The 22205-nt window shown below is 42.0% G+C and overlaps 1 protein-coding gene across 2 annotated transcripts in view; it reads left to right on the forward strand.

Annotated features, from left to right (window-relative positions):
• Positions 1-640: 640 nt before the first annotated feature.
• STK32A (serine/threonine kinase 32A) overlaps positions 641-22205 on the forward strand; it is a 135412-nt gene continuing 113847 nt past the window's right edge. Inside the window, exons 1-2 of one of the 2 annotated variants that reach the window (XM_059174975.1) lie at positions 641-1322; positions 5273-5425. In XM_059174975.1, coding sequence (XP_059030958.1) covers positions 5320-5425 — 106 coding nt within the window. In that variant the 5' untranslated portion in view covers positions 641-1322; positions 5273-5319. The remainder of the gene's footprint in view (positions 1323-5272; positions 5426-22205) is intronic. The other variant, XM_059174974.1, reaches the window with a different exon arrangement.

Raw genomic sequence — 22205 nt, forward strand, 5'->3', positions numbered from 1 at the left:
GGAAAAGCCATTTCAGCCACAGATGCGTTTTGTTTGACCAACACAGTTTTGAACATTTTCTAAACTTGCCAATGTTTTTAAATAATGGGAGATTTCACACAGAAGTTCTCGTTGCTAGCTTCTCTTCTAAAATCCGAATGTTTGGCAACACAGAGCTGGCATTTCCACATGGCAGGGAAACGCTGGAGCTGAAGAGAAGCTGTCCCCAGCCCACCCCAGCCTAGACCTACACCCTTCATCTCCGCCCTGCTCCGCGAACGCCCACGATCCCCACCCTCGCCGCGACAGAAAGCAACCAAGTGCCAGCTCTCTGGTGTCTTACGCATGTGCGACAATTGGGTTGTTGGGAAGACAATAAAAAGTTATTTCGACCTTGCTGATTTACTACAAAGGGAAGTACAGAGAGCAGCAAGGGGAACAGCACAAAGAAAGTTCCAGTGGGATGTCTGTGTCCCCGTCCCCTGACCCCGCCTCCACACGCAGAGGTCGAGGCTGACAAAGGTGCCTGGAAAACAAACGGGGGAGGGGGCTGCGAGCGGGAGACCTAGGTCTGGAAAGAGTTGTACGTAACACTCGGTGAGAATTTTCTTGTCCGTGCCTCAGTTTCCCCAGCAGTCAAACGAGGAAGTGTGCTAGCCCAGAAACAAAAGATGCTTCCTGCCGGGCCCTGTGAAATTCTCCATCCTCTCTCGGGTTTCCCGCAATACCCGACTTAGTCTTACAGGAAATCGCGCCCTTCTCCATCCCAGTCTACGGGACCTTAGCGCCCCCCCGCCCCCAGGTCACCCGTCCTCGGCTACGCTGCCAGGGCGTCTCGGAGGGGAAGAGGGTCGTTTCAGGCCATCTGGGGCTCGGTCTGGGAAGTTGGGGCGCGCTCCGCTCTTGGCGGCTCGGGATCGTGCCAAGGAGCCTCGGGATCCCCGCCACCCGCTCGGAGCCGCGCCCGCGTCGCTGTCCCCCGTCTCGCCCTCCGCCGGCGACGCACCGACCCCAGGGGACTGTCGCTCTCCCAGGCAACTGCCCGGCGGTTTCTGGGGAGGGCGGCGACAGGGGACGCCCGCGGGCTGGCCGCTCCCCGCTGCCGGCCCCTCCCGGAGGAGCTGCGCGCTCGGGTGGCGCTCGGAGCCCCGGCAGCCGCAGGTGCCGCCCGCCCTGGGCCAGTCCCGCGCAGCCCGGCGCCCACCGCCGCCCGCGCCGGGGTAGGTAGGCGTCTTTTCCTTGCTCTCTCCTCCGCTGCGGGAACCCCTCTGCTAGGCCCCGTGCCCCGGGGCGGAAGACCAGTCCAAGCTTCTTGAAGGAGAGGAGAGAGAACCAAGATCGAGGTGAGTGGTGGTCTAGATTTTTATTTCTTTTAAATAAACCTGCATGGTCAGGGCACTGCTGGGAAGCTAATAAATTAAAGGAGAAGAGAAATAAGACAAAGGCAGGCAGTCAAGACAACCCCCCACAACCAGATAGGGCTGGGATGGAGCGCAGCTTCCTAGTTACTGTGTACCCCCTCCTTGTCCACCAGCCTCTCACTGACTCAGGTCCAGACCCACACAGACGTCAATAAATATTTGCTGGGTGGAGGTAAGCGCCAGGTGTTTCTGACTGTTCTCTACCAGCAGAAACTTCTAAACCAGCAGAAACTACCTTCGATGGTTGCCTTCATTTCCACAAGGGTGCTTTCCCCAAGCCGGAAGGATATGAACATTTTTACACAGAAAAATAAAATGCAGTGTATTCACACTGTGGACTGCTATGCAGCCCTTAAAAAGCAGAAATCAGAGCTTGTGAAACCAGCCTGCCTAGATCACAAAGCTATAAGGGGAAATGATCACAGCAAGATGCAAAGTGTACCTACTAGTCTATGTCATTTTTAGGTGACTTATCTTAAAACACACAGCATATTGTAAAATCATAGAAAGGGGACTGTAAACCATATACTAGATTTGCTGTTGTGTCTGTCTTTGGGAAGTGTGCAAGGGAAACTAATTTGGCAGGGGGGCCAGGTAGAAATAATGTTTACCTGTAATTTTACTATATAAAAATGAGGAAGCGAGGTGGATGAAATATAGCCAGTATAGTAGAGTGGTGTGCTTTTTTCATGACATTTTCTTTCTTAACTGTGTTTCTGGTGTGTTTCTGAGTTTAAGAAATTCTGTATTTCAAATGCAAACTAAGTTCGGTGCACGAGCTACAGCAGTGATGGAACAGTTCCATCAAAGTGGCAACTTTCTCACGTCGCAACATAGGTGATTCAGTTCCTAAAAGACCACACCTCTTACTTAAGGGGTCTTAGCAGCTTAGAAAAGCTCACCAGTTGACAGCCCCCAAAATTCAGGCCGAAGCTCGTATGTTAGCATGAGAGAATGAGTCTGCGGTGAATAATCTGATAACTGGCCAGGTCAGGGGAAAAATCTAAAAATTTTCTGTGTCCTTATAAGACACATTTCTTTCTCTCTTAGATTTTCTATGTTCAGGTTGTTGGTTTGCAGGGGTGGTCACTGTCCTCTAGACATCTTCGGGTGATGCTCGTGTCACCCTACAGACTCTGTGCCAGGAGGTCAGGGTGGTGTGGGTTTGGCAGAGTAGAGTACTTTAGCTCTGCTTGGTCTAAGCAGCAAAACAGGAAAGACATGTCTCCATTTTCCTGCCAGAGGTCGTTTCTTTCTTTCTGGATACGGGGGGGGGGGGGGGGGGGGGGGATTACCTAACTTGGTTATCCCTATGGGGAGAAAGTGGGAAAGACAGTTCTAAACTGGCTTGGATGCATCAGGTCCAATGGAGAAACCATCACATCCACCTCCCCTTTCCCCAAACAGACACAAAAGTGGTTTCCTGTTGACATATTTACTTCCCGCTAAAAAATCACTGGATGTTTGCTGAACAAAATTGTCTGCATGTCAGGATGGAACTCCGAAACGTGGCAAATTGTGATCATATTTCTCTCTCTTTCTCTGTCTCGACAACTTGCAAGGTCAATGCTTGGTACATCTTGTGCTACAGGAACACAGGCTACTTGACAAAAGCCTGACGAGTGAAGAAAAATATAAGAATGACAGGATTGGGGCGCGTGTGAAAATATGTCTGTAAGGTTTTACGAACAAAATGAAAGAAAATGTGATCCGAATCTACGGTGTTAAAAATCTCAACTCGTTAAGATTAATGTTCTCTTTAGGACCAGTCCTCTCTAATGTGATCTGTGGTTCTGTCCTCCCACTATTCCCTGCTTATTCTGGGCTCTAAATGCAAGAATAAAATACAGAGAGCACCCATTCCCTTCTCCCTGGCCCACAGTGAAACACTAAGGGCATCATCCCACTTGCTTCCTCAGCCCCTTTTATACTAAAATTAAAAGCCCTTTCTTTCTTTCTTCCTTTCTTTCTTTCTTTAATTTTTTAAGGAAGCATACAGAGTTGAGGTCTTTCTGTCCTCCTGATGTCAATAATTCCCCGGGGTTACTCCGGCCACCTGTTACCACCTGCCCCTCCTCCATACCATTTAATTGGTTGCTTCCTAATTGCTGACTCTTCCTTTGCTCTCCATTTAATGATTCTTTTTAAAGTCCCTGTGGCACTTAGCCAACTGTTGGCTTTTAGTATGAAAAGTAGCATTTCCTTAATGAGTCTGCCTTCCAAATGCAGGCTTTACTTACATTTTCCTAATGGGAAAATGAGCTTTTCTTCTAGACTTGCCTAGGAGCTTCTCAAGTGCTTTTTCGGTACCTCCCATCCTTCTCCCAGGTTTGCTCGGGACCCTTTCTTCAATTCTAGCTCTAATCTCTGTTTCCGTCATGTGGAAAAAGCCTGAGAGGAAATTAATGAATAGATGTTTTTAAAAAATTATATATAAGGAAATACAGCTACTATTAAAAATAGTATTCTAGGGGCACCTGGGTGGCTCAGTGGGTTAAAGCCTCTGCCTTCAGCTCAGGTCATGATCTCAGGGTCCTGGGATCGAGTCCCGCATCGGGCTCTCTGCTCAGCAGGGAGCCTGCTTCCCCCTTCTCTCTCTCTGCCTGCCTCTCTGCCTACTTGTGATCTCTGTCTGTCAAATAAATAAAATATTTAAAAAAAATAGTATTCTATTCTTTGCAAATTATGTACCGGGCATTGTGCTAATTGCCTTATGGACATGATCTCATTAATTATATCCCGGGAGTTGTATTTGTCCCGTGAGATTTTTCTCAGGCCATATAGCTGAAATGAATTTTTAAACATTGTTTTGTATAAATTCTGAATCTTTAGCCCTTTTTTTTGAGGGGGGGTCAGATCTGTGTTTCCACGTGGCAACAAACTTTTAGATCTGAGAGCAGTGACTTCTTTGAGATGGAGCCTGGTTTCTGCAGGTGACCAGAGTTCCCTCCAGGCACTGACATCTTCCACCTGGCCCAGTGCTTGCACCTGCATTTGTGCCTGACTTGAATAAGGCATGGGAGCTTGTGATTCCTGAGGAAGGCACTGTGGTTTCTGCCATCTTAGAGACGAGGGGTCAAGTTATTGGCCCAAAGCCATTGTTAAGTGTCGGTTTCAGAACCAGAACTCTGGATGCTGCCTCTCCTGACCAATTTCAGGGGAAGTTTTCCAAATGAACAAAACCATAAACGTACATTTCTTCTTATACACATCCCTTTTTGAAGCTTCAGGGTGGCCAACAATCATGGAACACTTATGCTGTGAAAATACTTTCAGGTATTGTCCCAAATCACATTTGATTTACCTTTGAGGAGAGGACCATCATCATCTTCAAGTTCAGGGGAAGGGGGAAAAAAAGAAACATGTTTAGTGAAATTTAGCAGTTTGCTGGTGAGGTAAAGCCCAAACTCAGACCTTGTTCTTTTTATGTTGTAGTACCTTCCACAGTAGGAGGAAAGAGGAGGGAAATGTATTTTTATGACTAAAAAAATAATAAAGTTGTTGTTCAAACATCAAAAAAAAAAATGTTAACAGATAATATATTCTTAACAATATAGAGAGTCACAATGAAATATTTTTATTACATACTTTTTAAACACTGTTGGACCAGATTTTAAACTTGTTTTCTTACTTAGAGAAATATTTTGCTCCCTTCCTTCTCTGTAAGTCTAAGACCACTACCCATGAGGCCATGTAGGGGGTTCTCCCAGATGCCTGATGTTCTCTGTACTTGTGAAATTATCATTTTCAACACAAAAAATTCTGTTCTAGGTGATCTGTTCACAGATCAGGTGAATATTGCAACCACAGTTCTGTGCTGGATTCCTAGAGCCCACCATATTGTAAAGATACCATTTCTTTTTCTCTTCCAGATATCAGGCTAAGGCTTCCAGATCTCTGTTGAGTGAATTGAAGATGAATGCTTCTGCCAGCAGAGTTTAACTGGAGGATCTGGGTGTGGGCTGACTTGACCATGGGAGCCAACACTTCAAGCAAACCACCAGTGTTTGATGAAAATGAAGATGGTAAGAATATGTGATTACTGTTCTATAAAGTATAGAATTTTGCAGAATTCAAATATAAATACCTTGTTTCAACGTAAATCATAGTCTAAGACTAAAAGGAAGGAAGGAACTACAAGAGTAAGCCAGAAAGAAAGAAGAAAGAAAGAAAGAAAGAAAGAAAGAAAGAAAGAAAGAAAGACTACAAGAGTAAACCTGAGGATCTTAGAAGCTAATAGCTAGCTTTTACCTTTCACTTTCCATGAGCCCTTGGGCAGTTTTCTTAATTACAACTACACCAATACCCTTTGTCCAAAGGGAGCTGTGGATGGGCACCTGGTGGATAAAAGACCTTGAAATGAAAGGATTTGTTGTTCTCTTGCCGTTTCCCTGACAGCTGAAGTTATCCCTACTGCTAGTTGTTATAGAAGATTTCTTGTATTACCAAATTACATCTGAATGGGAATCAATATTCATTCTATTATAGAATGGAGTCATGCAAGTAGGAGCCGTCTGAGCTGCTAACTGGCATGCTTCAGGGTCCTAGACAAATTTCGCAAGGCTAGGTCATAGGAAAATGAATCCGTATTATTGGAGGAAAGGGAAATTTCAAGGTCAGGCTCAGCCAGAAAAGAAATAAAAGCAAGGGTTTTCCTGATTCGTTTGCCATCCCACAGTGAGGCATGTCAGAAGAAGACATCTGCCTCCCCCTCTCACCCTTCATTCCCAGCAAGGAAGCCAGATCAGCCTTGTCAGTAAAAGCATGGGGCAGCTACTGATAGGCTGGCTGGAAAAAAGGCAGTTCCGGTCCCAGCTAGTAAGCTGTTCAGGCCTCTCAGAGGGAGGGAGTTCTGCTGATTAGATCACAGAGGAAAAGAACAATGAACTGAAATTCCGGAATTCTGAGCACTGGTCCTACTCCAAGCTACCAATGGGGCTCAAGAAGTTTATTTATCCTATCTTCAATTTCCTCAGTTAAGTGAAAAGATAGGGCAAACTTGAAGGTTTTTTGTTTTTTTTTTTTAAGATTTTATTTATTTATTTGAGAGAGACCACACATATGCATGAGGAGAGGAAGAGAAAGGAAGGGAATCCCAAGTGGACTCTGCACTGAATGAGGAACCTGCCACAGGGCTTAGTCCCATGGCCCTGAGATCAGGACCTGAGCCAAAACCAAGACTCAGTTGCTTAACCAACTGTATTACCCAGCACTCTTTTGAAGGTTGTTTTCAACTCAAAAAGTTTAGTTTGAAGATCCTAACACCACTGTTCAAAAATTATGAAGCAGCATCTAAATCAGCCACAGACATCTACTGTGTTAGAAAGTAAATCTATTGAAACAGAAATTGCAAATGACCACAGCTCAAGCAAGATGGATACGTTCTTCTTTCTCATGTAACAAAATAGGCAGGGAGAAATGTGTGGCTCCAGAGGGCTGCTGCTTTTCCTTCTCTCCCTCTCCCTAGTGTCACTCTCATGCTCCTGCCCCAGGACACTCCCCACCGCGTCTGCATTCCAGCCACAGGGAAGGGGTCAAGGAGGGAGTCTGAGCCCATGCCTCCCAAGCCTCTGATCTGGCTGTTGCTTATCACTCTGGGGGACAAGCCCAGACCCAGTTACAACTCCCAGACTCCCAGACTCCCAGGAAGACTGGGAAACTTAGTTTATTCTCTTAATGTGGCCATGAACCTTCTAAAAATAAGTTCCGTTTTGTTACAAAAGATGGGAAGAACTAGCTGTTCAACAACTAGAAGCTTGCTACCATCTTGGTCTTTGGTTCTTTGGATGATCTCTTCTAAACACAAATGTCCGACTGCTCAGGATGCCCTGTCCCCAGTCATTCACTATCAAGTCAAAGGTGCATTGTTATTACCTGTACAAAGTATTACAGGGGAACTCCGAATTACCCATTTAGAAAATGGTCTTGGTCAACCGTTTTTCCCACTCTTGTCGCCTGGCTTTGCTTTATCCAGTCATAAAGGCAAAGATCTAAAGACCAGTGATGTTACTTGAGTTTTCCGTCTCTAAAATGAAAAGACGAATAGGCTTGATTTCACTTGTTTGGTTCACTGCACTCCCTGTGGATTCTGAGCCCGTGATGTGTATGAGGCCAGAGAAGAGAGCAAGGAAGAGAAGCCAGATTTATTTACTTATTTGAGAGAGAGAGAAAAAAAAACGTGCACAAGGAAGAAGGAAGGGCAGAGGGACAAAATCTCAGACTCCCTCCTGAGCATGGAGCCCAATGCAGGGGTTGATCTCATGACCCTGAGATCATGACCTGAGCCAAAACTAAGAATTTGATGCCCAACTAACTGAGCCACCCAGACACCCCGCATGTCCTTTGTAACCCCTTGTAGGTCACCACCTTTTAGCTGTTCATCCGCCAGCCTGGTGAGATCAGCATACCAGAGTGCCCATAAAGAGAAGAGCTGTACGTAACAGTACAGTCTGTGCCCCCCCCCCCCAGAGGTGATGCTGTGGGTCCATCCACACACACAGTTGCCAGGCAGAATAAAGGAGACAACTTGAGACAGTGTTGAAGTGCCATCAAGGGAATGACTCAGGGATCTTATGCAGAGGGACAGGATGATGGTGGAGAAACTCCTTGAGATAGAGTGTGGTCAGAGTTGGCCTTTCTGAGGAGGTGACATCTGAGGTGAAGTCTGAAAGATGAGAAGAAGCCACTAATGCAATGACATGAGAAGAACAGTTCAGGTACAGGAAACTCAAGTCCAAAGTCCAAATAATGACAAAATCAGAAATAAATAATAGCCAGTATCTTAACACACTCATGCCTATGAGTTTGCATATTATAAAAAGGGAGTGTATTTAATTGCTATATTCACTTTATTTACAAGATCACTGAATTTTTGGAGGGAACGTATGACATTCTGAGCATTCATATTTTTTGATCAGTAAATCTTATAAAACTGATTTGACTCCTTTCATAGCTCCAGATTAAGCACAAGGTACAATTTTATTTGACTGCTACAAAGCTTCTGACCAAGAAACAAAAACAACAACAAAGCACTGACTAATCAAAGAACATTAATGCCTACATCATTTTCTATCTCACTTTTATATAAATAACCAAACCGGGCCAGAATCTAGGGCACTTAAATGAGCCAATTAAAAAAAAAAAAAAAAAAAAGAGCCAATTTAATTATTTTAAAAATATTGCTGAAAAGAATCCCAATACATGATGAAAAAGTATTTAATATTTCCTTCAAAGTATTTGCTGTGCCCAGTACATAGATTTGAGGAGAAAATGTGAACCAATTTTCCCAAATAATATTTCAAGATTTCTCCTGGAAAAGTGTTTTGATTCACTTTGAAGGTAATTAAAGAATAAGATATTACTAGATATTATCTAGTAAAATAAGCTGTTCTTGCTGGAATTCATCCCGACACTTTGTACTTCGTGTTTTTCCATCTGATAGTGAACTTGAAAGCATCATTCTATTAGCTATTTATGCTGATCTTTGATGAAAACAAAGTGGAAGATTTATAGTGCCATTGAGTAGAATAAAGTCTTCTCTGATTACTGTTACCTTTTACAAAGTGGATCTCAAATTATACTAGTTTTGTTTTGTTTTGCTTTGCTTTGTGGCCTACGTTTGATATTTTAGTACAAATCTCAGTCGTAACCTTTTTTGTTTTGATAAAATATGCATAATAAAGTGTATCGTTTTAACCATTTTTAAGTGTACATACAGTTCAGTGGCAATAAGTATATTCAGATCTGGGCAACTGTCAGCATCATCTATCTCTAGAATTTTTTCATTTTCCCAAACTGAAATCTGGTACCCATTACACAACAACTCCCCTTCCCCACACCCCCGGCCCCCTGCCACCCCAGTCCTTGGCAACCATCTTTCTACTTTATGACTCTATGAATTTGACTATTTCAGGTACCTGACATAAATGGGATCACGTAATATTTGTCCTTTTCTGTCCCTGTTCGGCTTATTTTACTTAGTGTAATGTTTCCAAGGTTTATCTGTATTATAGCATTTATAACAATTCCATTCCCTTTTTAAGGCTGAATATATTCTACTACATGTATGTATCACATTTTGTTTATCCTTTATCAGTGGACATTTGGTTGTTTCTACCTTTGATTATACTATAAATAATACTGCTGTAAAACAAGTGTACAAATATCTGTTCGAGTCCCTGTTTTCAATTCTTTTAGGTGTATTCTTAGGCGTGGAATTGCTGGATCATATGGTAATTCTTTAATTTTTTTAAGGAAACACTGCACTGTCTTCCACCTAATTAGGTTTTGTGTTTTGTAGTCTAAGACCGCTTAGCATGGTGGGTGAAAGCCTGGGCTCTGCTATTAGAAACACATATATGCGGATTTGAATCTCAGCAGCACCATCATCAAACACAAGAGTCAATTTGACCAGGGATAAAGTGTTCTGAGGGGACCTGAAATACCATGGGGAAAAAAGACCCAAACCTAAGCAATTACTAATGAATTAACATGGGGCAGGTGGGATGGGGGACCACCTTTCTATTCTGCAAGTTACTGAACCTCTGTAAAGCCTCAGTTTCTTCCTATATAAAATACAAATGATTATCAGGCATCCTTCCTTGGGTCATTGTGAGGTTCAATAAAACAATGTAAGTAAAACACTTAGTGGGGTGTCCCAAATAAGGAAAGCTCCCAATTAAAGTTAGTTATACCATTATTTACGAGCAGAGTCTCTTAGCCTGAGCTCTTTGCTGTACTTCAGCTTCGAAAGAAACGAAATTGATTAGATACAGCTCTTGTAGATGCCATAGTTAATATGACCCACTCACAATTCTATCAATGAAATTGAAATGACAGAATGGCAGATTTCATAGATTCTCTGAAAACCTATATAGAACGCCCTTTAAAAAGAAGCCAGGCTAATGACCTCACAAAAACATAATCTCCTCTGGTTTCTCTTTCCTCGTTCCCCTGGGTGATTGTATTTTCATTTGAGGCAAAATAAAAAACTCAGTAGGCTGAAAAATCAATAAACTTCACTTTTTCTAATTTAAGCTCAAAGCAGACTAGTTAAATAATCCCATTTGATCAACAGACACAGTGACAAATGCCCTCCCCTCTACCCAACTACCATATGGATGCTCTAGAGAAATAATTAACGATAAAGACATTGTAAGTTGTCTGAAAGTAAAGATTATGCTTGTGATTTTTTTTTAATGCTTGTAACTTTTTCTTTAAATCTGCTTTATTTCCTCTGTCTGAACAGTGTTTTTGTTTTGTTTTGCTTGGGATTTTTTGTTTTGTTTTGTTTTAGCTTATTAAAAAAAATCAGCATTTGAAAAGGCCAGTCATTGAGGTTTTCAAGGTGATTTAGGGAAAGAAACTCTTGAATAGCAGGAGAAGGTAGCTTGTTTACAATTCAGGGTCTAGCAACAGGAGAGGATCTTGCAATTATTGTTAATAGTGTGTGTTTCTAAGCATATACAAAGAATATAGGGGTGACAGAATTGGTGTAGTTAAGCCAAGAGATAATTTTCTGGGGTGTTGTAGCTAAGAAAAGTTGGCTTTAGGTTAAAAGCTGCTACAAAGAGCTCATCAGCACCCTGAGTTTGCAGAGAGAGCCAAATGATTGCATTATTCTTTGGACTTGCTGGAAACTCAGTGTTCTACTTTGATTTGGCAACACTTGTCTCCTAGGATGTATGACTGGTGCCAGTTTTCCTACAACTTCTTTGGTGGCAGAGGCAATGGGTCCTTCAAAATGTTGGGCCAAAAAATTTGACCACAGATTTGCAGCCCAAAAGAAATGGGAACTTCCTGAATTGATTCCAGCAAAGGATTTTGAAAATCTCCCTTGTTAAAGTCTATGCATTGCGTTTTTTTTTGTACCCAGTTGGAAAGGCAAACAAATTTCAGTCTTTCCCCTCTAAAACATGGAGTCCTGTGCTCTTATATTATTTACTATTTTATATTTAAAAGATTGGGAGAGTATAAGGGGAATTTCTCTTGTGAGAACTGGCTTCTTAAAAAATTAAGGCATCTTGGATGGCCTGACATTTAGTTAAAGCATTCATCATAAATAACCTCAGCTCCACGGGGTTTATAAGAATGGGTACTTACGAGGGCTTTATCTCCCCCATTCTATGGAGTTAGAAGAATCAGGGAGAAACTAGACAGCCAAGAAAACAGACCTCCCTAGACAGAGGTAGTGCTTCCGATTTGCATGTTTCCTGAATGTTTCCTGAGCAATGAGTTATGAAAACATATTTAGAAGAATCCACTCGAGCTAATGCAGTAAAGCGACATCCTGCCTTCAGAGATTCACAATGCTTATTAGCATGTTAAAGACTCTGAAAAGTCCTAGAATATTGAAATCTCAGGATTCTGATATTTTTCCAACTTACTTCAAAATGAAACCATTTCTGTAGAAAACCTTTTAATGCATCGTGACACATCATATTCTGGGGATCTCAACTTGGGAAATGAAAGGTCTTGATTGTATCTCTTCTTTCTCTGTTGGAAACATGGTTTGTTCCCATTGATTTCTTCCCCCTCTGGTTTAATGACAGCAGAGTATGACAGGCAAAATATCTTCGGCTACAGAGTGATTATGTTCTGCAGGGTTTTCTCACCATGATTTCTTCATGGAGCGCAATTCATGTCTCCTCAGTTTAATGAGTTAAAAGCTAGGTAGCTCTGTTTAACTGTGAGATGCTGCGTATTGCTGGTCCAAGGAGGAACTGGATTGGGAGACAGTTCATTTCTTCCTTATTGCCTTTTTTTTTTTTAAGATTTTATTTATTTATTTGACAGACAGAGATCACAAGTAGGCAGAAGGCAGGCAGAGAGAGAGAGGAGGAAGCAGGCTCCCCGCTGAGCAGAGAGCCAGGTGCAGGGCTCCATTCCAGGACCCTGGGATCATGACCTGAGCCTAAGGCAGAGGCTTTAACCCACTGAGCCACCCAGGCGCCCCTCTTTATTGCTTTTTTTTTAAGAAAGAACATTTTAGTTCAGAGTGTCTTGTGAATATATTGTGGCGAATAGTTGCTCAGTATTAAATAACACTCAAGGCATACTAACTTTATTTTTATCCAAAGCTAGAGACATTTTTCAGTTTTCATCTTGAAACTACCTAGGTTGAACTCACTAGGTCTATGAGCTGGCTTCAGTGTTCAGAACACGCGTCGGTTCTCCAAGCCTACTGTCTTCAGTGAGAAAGGCAGTGAAGGAGGGTCCAACATCTGCTGAGAGGCCCGAGCTCAGTGACGAGTGCAAGTCATCAGGTGACCACTTGAGGGTCTATGCATGATACAAGAGATTCAACTATGCATTGCTGTGTGACCAGTGTCATTTGGAAACAGCCACAAAAAGCCAATATGGAATAATATTCTTGTTAAACTGGGACAGTGAGCCCTGTTTCTATGGTGAAAACACCAAAAAACAGACAGTGATAGATTTTGAGTTCAATAGACCAGCACTTGCCATGTTTTATTCCTCTTGAGATATTTCTTCTCTTTCTGGAGTCATTTTTACAGTAGAAGAACTCATGTTAACCTTGCATTATACTGGAGTAGCCAGTATTTTTTATTTCTGAGAATTACTTCACATAGGGGTTGGCAATTTTTTTGTGTGATGGGCCAAATAGTAAAGACCTTATGCTTTGCACTTCAGTCTCTGTCATAGCTACTCAGCTCTGCCATTGTGGCATGAAAGTAGCCACAGATAATGAGAAAACAAAAGAAGGTGGCTCTCTTCCAGTAACATTTTATTTATGGGCCCTGTGATTTGAATTTTACATCATTTTCACTTGTCGAAAATATTCTTTTTATTTTTTTTTGAACATTTAAAAATACAAAAGCCATTCTTAGCTTATAAGCCATTTAGAAATAAATGGTGGGTTAGATCTGGCCTGCGGGCCCTCCTTTGCTCACCCTTGACCCACTGCATCCTGCAGACATTTATTCACGTGTTCTGAGGCCCCCTCTCATATCCATCCATAGCCCTCTAGCCTTAAACGAAGAAGCCGGGCAAGGGGAATTGTGTTTCTTCTCCATAGATGCTTAAAGTCACGTCTTTTGGCTCATAATTATGAACCAATGGAGAACTTGGGCCAGATAACCAACTGTTTCAATGGATCAAAGGTATTATGTTTCTAATACATATTATTTGAGGGGCACCTGGGTGGCTCAGTGGGTTAAGTAAGCCTCTGCCTTTGGCTCAGGTCATGATCTCAGGGTCCTGAGATCAGGCCCTGCATCGGGCTCTCTGCTCAGCGGGGAGCCTGCTTCCCTCCCACCTCTCTGCCTGCCTCTCTCTGTCTGCCTCTCTGCATACTTGTGATCTCTGTCTGTCAAATAAATAAATAAAATCATATATATATATATATATATATATATATATATATATATATATACCTGTAATTCACCTGAGATATCACAGTGGAACTGATTTCCTACCAGGGGCATTTCTTCAACTGAGGGGCATCAAACAACCAGAGCTGTTGATCACCCTATTCTTCCCTATTGTTCTACTTTCTGCTTTGTTCTAAGGAAATAGCCAGTGTATTTTTCACTTCTGAGCATAGTCAGGAATTAGGGTTTAGTCAGCAGGAAAGGAAGCCATTGGTGCCCATTGCTTGGTCTTGGCACCAGTAGTGGTAAATCCCAGACGCCCTGGGGCACAGAGTTTCATAAGAAGGAAGTGCTGACTATACAAACAGATGCCATCATTTGGCCTTGGAAGCTGCTTCTCTGGAGAAGGTCCAAATATATCCTTAGAGGACCTGCCAAGCTCCACATGTATTGGTGACAACCATTTGCTGCCAACCATTTGTTATGATTAAGGGTTAGTGAGCCAGCTAAGTAATTTGTCATCAGGGGATCAAAAGTGATATGTTCTAGAGCTGACCTTCAACTTTAGCTAGTATCAAGGTATCCCTTATAGGCTAAACCAGTGGCTCCCAGAAGCCCTCTGTGAACCAACACCAACCTATAGTAAGGCTTTTCTTTGTCTGTGATGAAAGGAGAAAAATGGGGGCAATGCAATTAGCTTCTCTGAAAGCCAATACCACTAAACATCTCAGTTCTAAGATTGCGTCCTTTCGTGTGTGTGTGTGTGTGTGTGTGTGTGTGTGGTGTGTGTTTAGTGGTTAAGTAGAAATAGAAATTTTTCTATTGAGCGGAAATAGAAATTCTTCTCCCCTGTGAGAACTCAGTGAAGTGACTTTCCTCTCTAATCCCCAGTTTCCTTGTCTGTAAATGGGAGCTAAAATTTGATCTGCCTCATACAATTTTTTGTGGGAATAGAAATTGATTATCCCAGGGCTGCCTGGAGCATCTGACTTCTGGTCTCAGTTTGGGTCATGATCTCAGGGTCATGAGACTGGACTCCATGTTGGGCTCCACATTCATTAGGGAGTCTGCTTGAGATTTTCTCTCTCTCTTTCTCTCTCAAATAAATAAATAAATTTTTTTAAAAAAATTTTAAGTGACTCTCCATAAAAAGCATATAGCATAGTGCCTGGCACATAATAACTGCTCAATAAACATTAGTAATACCATTATCACATTATCATAATCACCTGAATTTTTAATGCTTTTATGTGGCAAGTAAAAAATAAAACCTACCCAGTGTGTGTTTTCCTTTTCTCCTCCACCCTTTTTTTTAGGGTGATGGGATTTTCTGATCTGTAAAATTCAACTGTATAATTGTAACTTTCAGTAAGTTCTTATAGATCACTTACTTAAGTGGCTGAGATGAAAAAAAAAAAAAATGACCTATTTCCATCAAGATGATATTTAAGTGAAAAATGGTTCCCCAGGCTAGCAGTCTAGGAAGGGAGATGGGAAGCTGAGAATTGAGTCAACATTTATTTTCAGTATAAGATAATTGAGAATCACTGATGGTCTGGATGTGGATTAAGATGGAAAGGACAAAATCAAGAATGAAATCTATCTAGGTGTTGACTTGAGTAGGCAGGAAGATGGCTGTGACACTTGGCTGACATAAATGTGGGGCATTGAGGGGTTGGGGACATGTCCAGGCATTATCACAAGTCCTTGTTAGGGTTTTTAAAGTGACCAAGAGGCTCTAAATTCGTGGTGTTGGTTAGGATCCTGGGACTGAGCAGTCAGAGGTGACTGGGAAAGTCAAGGGTAGCAATCTGAAGGTGTGGTTCTCAATTCTATGGGAATTACTGAGGAGTCTGGGCTAGGAGAATATGTGGAAACAAAAGAAGAGAGGAAGCCCATTACTGAGAAGTCAGGCAGAGGAAAGTCATCAAGCTAAGAAAAGTGAGAAGCAGCAGACAGTAAAGAACAAGAAATGATTTATCCTGAAATTTAAGAGAGAAGAGTATTTTGGGAATGAGGGAGTAGTCATTTCTGTTGAATGTTCCTGTGGGATAGAGGCCAGTGAGAAATAACTATGGGATCAGGCAAGCAGGAGGAGACTAGGGACATGGATGAAAGCAGTTCAGTGGGGATGTGGGGGTATGAGCCAGACTCTGGGGAGTTGGTGGGTGTAGTGAGGCAAGGACATAGACACAGCAAGTGTCAACTCTTTCAATAAGTGTGGTCTAAAGGGGAGCGGAGAAATGAGCCAATAGCTGAAACTGAATATGATGTGAAGGCAGAAATCATTTTTTAAGAGGAGATACTCGACTGAGCCTACAAGTCTAAGCTTTCTACCAAAATAAAGGGGAAAAAACTAGGAAATCATGGGAACAGGAACCAGAGCTGGCTCCACCCAAGTGGGACAAGGGCAGGTACACAGCACCTTGCCTCCAGAAGGCTCCCACACCTGGGCTGGAATGCCCTGCATTGCTGTCTCTGAACTCTGACCAATGTGACATCTGAATTTGTATTTGTGAGGTCTGATGAGACGATGGATCCTGCCATGAGGGCTTGAGGGCTAGGGTCCCATGCTGCCCCCTCCCTAGGAAGAGTTCTAGGTCTGTTGATCCTGGTGCCACTCTACCCCTGCCACCCTCCATCTATGACAGAAGTCTGGCTACTGATGCAAGGATAGGTGGGGTGAGCACCCCTGTGACGTAGCCAGATGGGGCATGGTGGTGACTATCATTGCCCCAGGCTGGCAGTTTCTCTGGGAGGTGGCCAGTTAGAAACTCTCTCTTGAAGTCTCACCCATCCCCATCTTCTTCTCCATATACTAAATATGTCATGACGTTCGATTTAGAAGCAAGTGATGTGAAATGCACCCACTACCCAGTAACATTCTTGTTGGGAGTAATGGGAGAGACCAACAACCATTATGTACTTTATCATCGACTCAGTGTGCAGTTTACGCATGGCAGGACCAAGGCGTAGGAAGATGAAAGCACTGACCTAAAATCAGAGAGCCACACAACTAGATCCTGAATTTTTTCAAGGAAGCTCTGGGCCCAATGTGGGGCTTGAACTCATGACCCTGAGATCAAGAGTCACATGCTCTACTGAGACAGCCAGGCACCCCTAGATCCTGAATCATGATGTTAAAAGAATCTCATTTCTTTCAGTTATAGGTATTTACCTAGGATGGCCAACCAGAATGAATTTATAAAATCAAATGAACAAATGGAAGGAGATTCTTTTCAGTGAAAAACAGCAAATGTCCAGGGATGCCTGGGTGGCTAAGTAGCTCAGGTCATGATCCCAGGGTCCTGGGACTGAGCCCCAAGTCTGGCTCCATGAGGAGCCTGCTTCTACCTCTCTCTATCCCTCTTCCTCTGCCCCACCTCCCCTTCATGTTTGCTCCCTCTCGCTTTCTCAAATAAATAAATAAAATCTTACCAAAAAACCCAGTAAATGTCCATTACGTGTCTACTGAATCCTGCTCTCAGAGAGGTGCACCACTGCCCCTCACAGTGACCTCTACCTTCACCTCTGCTGGAACTCACATACGTATCCCTTAGACCACATGGTTACTGAAGGGATAGGGCTTCCGTGTATTAAATCTTTCCTTGTCTGGCATGATTATGCCATTAATATCTATTCTTGAGCTTTGCTCGTCTTCCTTTGTTCATCAAAGACAACAATTACAGTGACGTTCATGTCTTTCTCAATTCATTTTACCATCACCGTCACACATTTTTCGACCTATTTATATCAGCCTAATTTGTTTGACACCTGGTGGGATAATTTGGATTTACTTTTACAAAATACTGAAGTCATTACCACTTTGATAACTTTCTCATTTTCTGTCCAGGGTATGTGTAAATTACCAGGGAAAATATTCTAAACTCAGGCTTTGTTAAGCGTTAACAAGATTTTGTTTAATTCTTACATTCCTAATTGATAACTAGAATTGGCTTACTTTCCTCAGTGGGTTTCCATCCAAGACTATGATTCCAGTATTCCCTGTGGTTCACATTTTGTGGAGGTCTTCAACATAAAGAGAAATGAATGTTATTGCAGCTGTTCTTAGGAAGTGTGTGTTTAAATGTGCATTTAAAACCGTGTTTTATAACTATAAAATTAGTACACTTGAATTATAGAAAGCTTGGAAAATATAATCAGGAAGAAAAAATTACCCATAGTGCCTCAACCCATTGGTAACCACTGATAACATTTCAGGGAGTTTCCTTTTGCAGTCTCCATCCTGCATCCTTTCTGGCATCCCTCAGCCCTCTATAGTTTTCTTCATATTTCTTGTTTTCATTGACTTATTTTTGTTATTGTTGTTTTTTCCTATCACTAAGGGAAAAAAAACTCAGTGAGACAGGAATTGTGTCTGTTTTGTTCAGTTCTATATCATTAATATCTCCTTGTTGAATAAATGAGTACTTTAATAGTCTCATCTTTTTTACCTGTGTGTGTGTGTGTAGAAAAGCCTTCTGATATATTTGGAATGATGTACTACATACATCCCTATCTTAATTTTCACTTATGTCATGAGTAGCTTATCCCAGTTCTGTAAAACTTCCTGACTCTTGAAAGTATAATTTAATTTTTTAAAGATTTTATTTATTTATTTGAGAGAAAGAGAGAGAGCGTGAACAGGAGGAGGTAAGAAGGAAAGAGAGAAGCAGACCCCGTTGAGCAGGGAGCCCAATGCAGGACTTGATCCCAGGACCCTGAGATCATGACCTGAGCCCAGACACATGCTTAACCTACTAGACACACAGGTGCCCCTTGAAAGTACAATTTAGTGTTCATGAAATTCTGCAACATGGACATATTATGATTCATTGAAACATACAGTTTTGAACATACCTAGGTTCTAAAATACAAAAGGAATTCTCAGAGTGTAGTTGCTTTTTTGTGACATTGAATAATTGTTTAATCTTGAAAAATATTTGGGTGATCAGAAGGAAGAGATACTTATTTTGGAGTATTAAATTACTATTATATGAAATAATATTCAAAGGACTTTGGTTAGTCTATTTAGATGAAGTTTAAATATGAATATTATATAAAAATTAAATAAATGATAAACTTGAATGAGGTGTGAAGGATTTTGCAGCATTTGTTGCAAACTGACTTTTTGAAAGCATTTTTGGATTCTGGGAAAATATCACATAAAATTTGCATTTTATATATTTTCAAGTATACAACTCAGTGGCATTAAGTACATTCACGGTATGTACAACCATCACCACTATCCTTTCCAGAACTTGATCCCAAAAAGAAACTCTGTACCCATGAAATACTAAGTCCCCCATTCCTTCTCCCTCTCACCCCTGGTAACTCTATTCTGCTTTCTGACTCTATGAAGTTGACTCTTCCAAGCACATCCTGTAGGTACCATCATATGATATTTGTCATCTCGAGCCTGGCTCATTTCCCTGAGCATGAGGTCTTTGAGGTTCGTCAGTGCTGTAGCACGTGTTAGAATATCATCCATCATTTTTGGTGGCTGTACACTCTTCTATGGTCCATATATACCACATTTTGTTGATCCATTTATCTGTCGATGAACACTTGGGTTATTTGCACCTCTGCGCTATTATAGATAATACTGCATGAACACTGGTGTGCAGGCATCTGTTCAAGTTCCTGCTTTCCTGTGCTTTGGGGTATACACCTATACACCTAGGAGTGGAGTTGCTGAGAGAGAGCTCTCTCAGTTCAACCATTACAGGTATCTACCATGAAGGACTGTGCTTACCATTATGCAATGGTGGAGAATGAGCTTTCTGTTCCCTCCAACATCCTTTTCAAGAAGGAGCCCTGTAGTCATCTCAGGATTTGTACCTATACAAATACATACCCGAGCTTTGGCTTATCCATACTGAAGAAGAGAGTGGCTTAGAAGACCAGGAACTATTATTTTATTTTTGTTCAAAATATGCCAACAGGCAATTTTAAGAGTCAGGAGATTATGTTATGCGTAGAAATGATGCCCAGATGAACGATTCCTCTTGGTCTCTCTCCTCGAGAGCCAAGCTTGGCACCAGGGAGATACCAGACAGTTATAGACCTCTCCTTCAAGAACCTTCAAAACTGTATTCTTGCCCTGCTCGACAAGCTTCTCAAAGTTGCTTCTTGAACAGTGGGAGTCTACTTCCATCTGTTCATCAAGTTCTTGGAATATGTAATTGGAGTTAGAATTAGCCAATCTTTCTCCTGTTTTAACATGTCATCACATTTTTGTCTCCCTGCGTTTTGAGTTGGACATGGAAGGCATGTGTTGTAGTCTAGTGGTAACAAGCTTAGATTTTGGAGTCAGAAGCTCCAAATTAGTTTCCTATTATTAGTTTCCTGGGGCGACTGTAACAAGTACCACAAGCTAGATGGCTTAATGCAATAGAACTTTTGACAGTTCTAGAAGCTGTAAGTTCTAAATTGAGGTATTGGCAGGGTCATGGCCCACTGACTCTGCTAGGGGAGAATACCTCCTGTCCAGTTCGTGCACTGGTAGCATCCTTTCAGTCTGTCTTCATGTGTTTCTGTGTGTCTGTGTGCAAACTTCCCTCTTCCTACCCAGACACCAGTCATATTGGATGAAGGGTCCACTCCATACTGGATTCATAACCTCATCCTAACTTAAATAATTATATCTGCAACATCATTCCTAAGTAAGGTCACATTCTGAGGTACTAAGGTAATGACTTCGACAAATATTTTGAGATTGATCTACTCAAAACCAATACCCTTGATGTGACTGCTAACTCCAGCTCTTACTAGCTCCTTGACCATGAACACCTTGCCTACTCTTCTTAAGTCTCAGGGTTTTATTTATGTTTTGGAGCTCATGAGGATTATATTAAATAATTCAAGTAAAATGCCCTGTACAGTGCTTTGTATGCTGAGCAGTGGAAAATGCTAGCAGATTATCCTTAGATTTGTGATGGGGGTTTCTATGTAGGTTCTATGTTAGGATTCTGGTTTAAAGTTAGCATCTTTCTTTTTCTTTTTCTTTTTAAAGATTTAATTTTTTTTTTTTAATTTGAAAAAGAGAGAGAGATCATAAGTAGTCAGAGAGGCAGGCAGAGGGTGGGGGGGGTTGGTGGGAAGCAGGCTCCCTGCTGAGCAGAGAGCCCGATGAGGGCATGACCCCAGGACCCTGAGATCATGACCTGAGCCAAAGGCAAAGTCTTAATCCCATGAGCAGCCCAGGTGCCCCAAAGGTTAGCATCTTTCATTTAAAAGAGATCTAACTGTTCACGTGGAATCCACCAATAGGATTTTGAGGAACTCCAAATGATACCAACATTAGTTCATGTATTGCATATTCTTTCCTGGAGAAGGCTCCATGTCATCTAAGAATGTGGTTGCACTGATATTCAGCAATTCATGATGCTCTGTGGGGGGAAGGTTTATAGAGAACTTTCAGTGCAGGAAACTTAGAACCAAGTCGGAGAGATGGGTGGCTGCCAGGTGGGCTAAGAGAGACTGGGGCTCCAGAATGCTTCTCCAGTATGGTACTTCTGTGGTTATCCTGTTTCACCATAGATAAAAATGGAGGCCAAAATACCAGCGTGGTGATTTACAGAGCAGAGAACTGAGAGCAAGGTTAGAAAACCTGCCCAAGTTCACACATCCAGAAAGAGGCAGAGCTGAAGCATCACCCTGCTTCTGTCTGCCTCCAAAGCCCAAGGACAGTGTTTGACATTTGCAAGGTACTTGCTCATCCTTTTCCAATGTTATTCTTAAAGTAATTCTGAGATATGAGTAAGAAAGTGATTACCATTCCCTTATTTGGATAAAATACGAGTCTAAAAATGGTTTTTAAAAAAACACTAGCCAAAGTCACCAAGCTAGTAAGTAGTAAAGAGATGGCTGTCTCTGGTTCCTAATGTTAAGTTCTTTTTTGGGAAAGAAACAGACAAAGAAATAAACAAAAACCCAAAAAACCCCAAGCTCATAATTATTTATTGAGTGCCTATTATATTCTTAATGTATTCCCAGTATACATTATCTCATTTAATCCCCACCACAGCCCTGTGAGGTAGGAATCATTATATCTATCTCATGAATGAGAAAAAAAAAGGCAAGCAAGGCTTCAGGGTAAGTTGATGAGTCAAACACTTTTCTCTACTTCCATCCCCTAAGAATTGGCAGTGTCCTGTGCCTCTAGAAGGACAGGTGAAGGGGGAGGTCTAAAATAAGGATTGTTTGGATGGCTGTATGAAAATTGATCCTGCCCTTCTACCACTTTGTCGAAAGAAAGAAAAAAGAAAAGAGAAGAAAAGAAAAAAGAAACAAACAAACAAACAAACTAGTCCTCTCCACCCCACACCACGGTTTATCCTCTGGAGAGGATGGTCTCCTAACTGTGAAGACCGGGTGCGCCAAGCACAGGGGCACCTTGTAGAAAATGGAGGGACTGATCAGGTACATGAGCACATACTGGGTGCTCAGACCCTCAGCCCTCTTTTCCTAT

The sequence above is a fragment of the Mustela lutreola genome, chromosome 5 (assembly GCF_030435805.1).
Source record: "Mustela lutreola isolate mMusLut2 chromosome 5, mMusLut2.pri, whole genome shotgun sequence".
Taxonomy (NCBI): Eukaryota; Metazoa; Chordata; class Mammalia; order Carnivora; family Mustelidae; genus Mustela; species Mustela lutreola.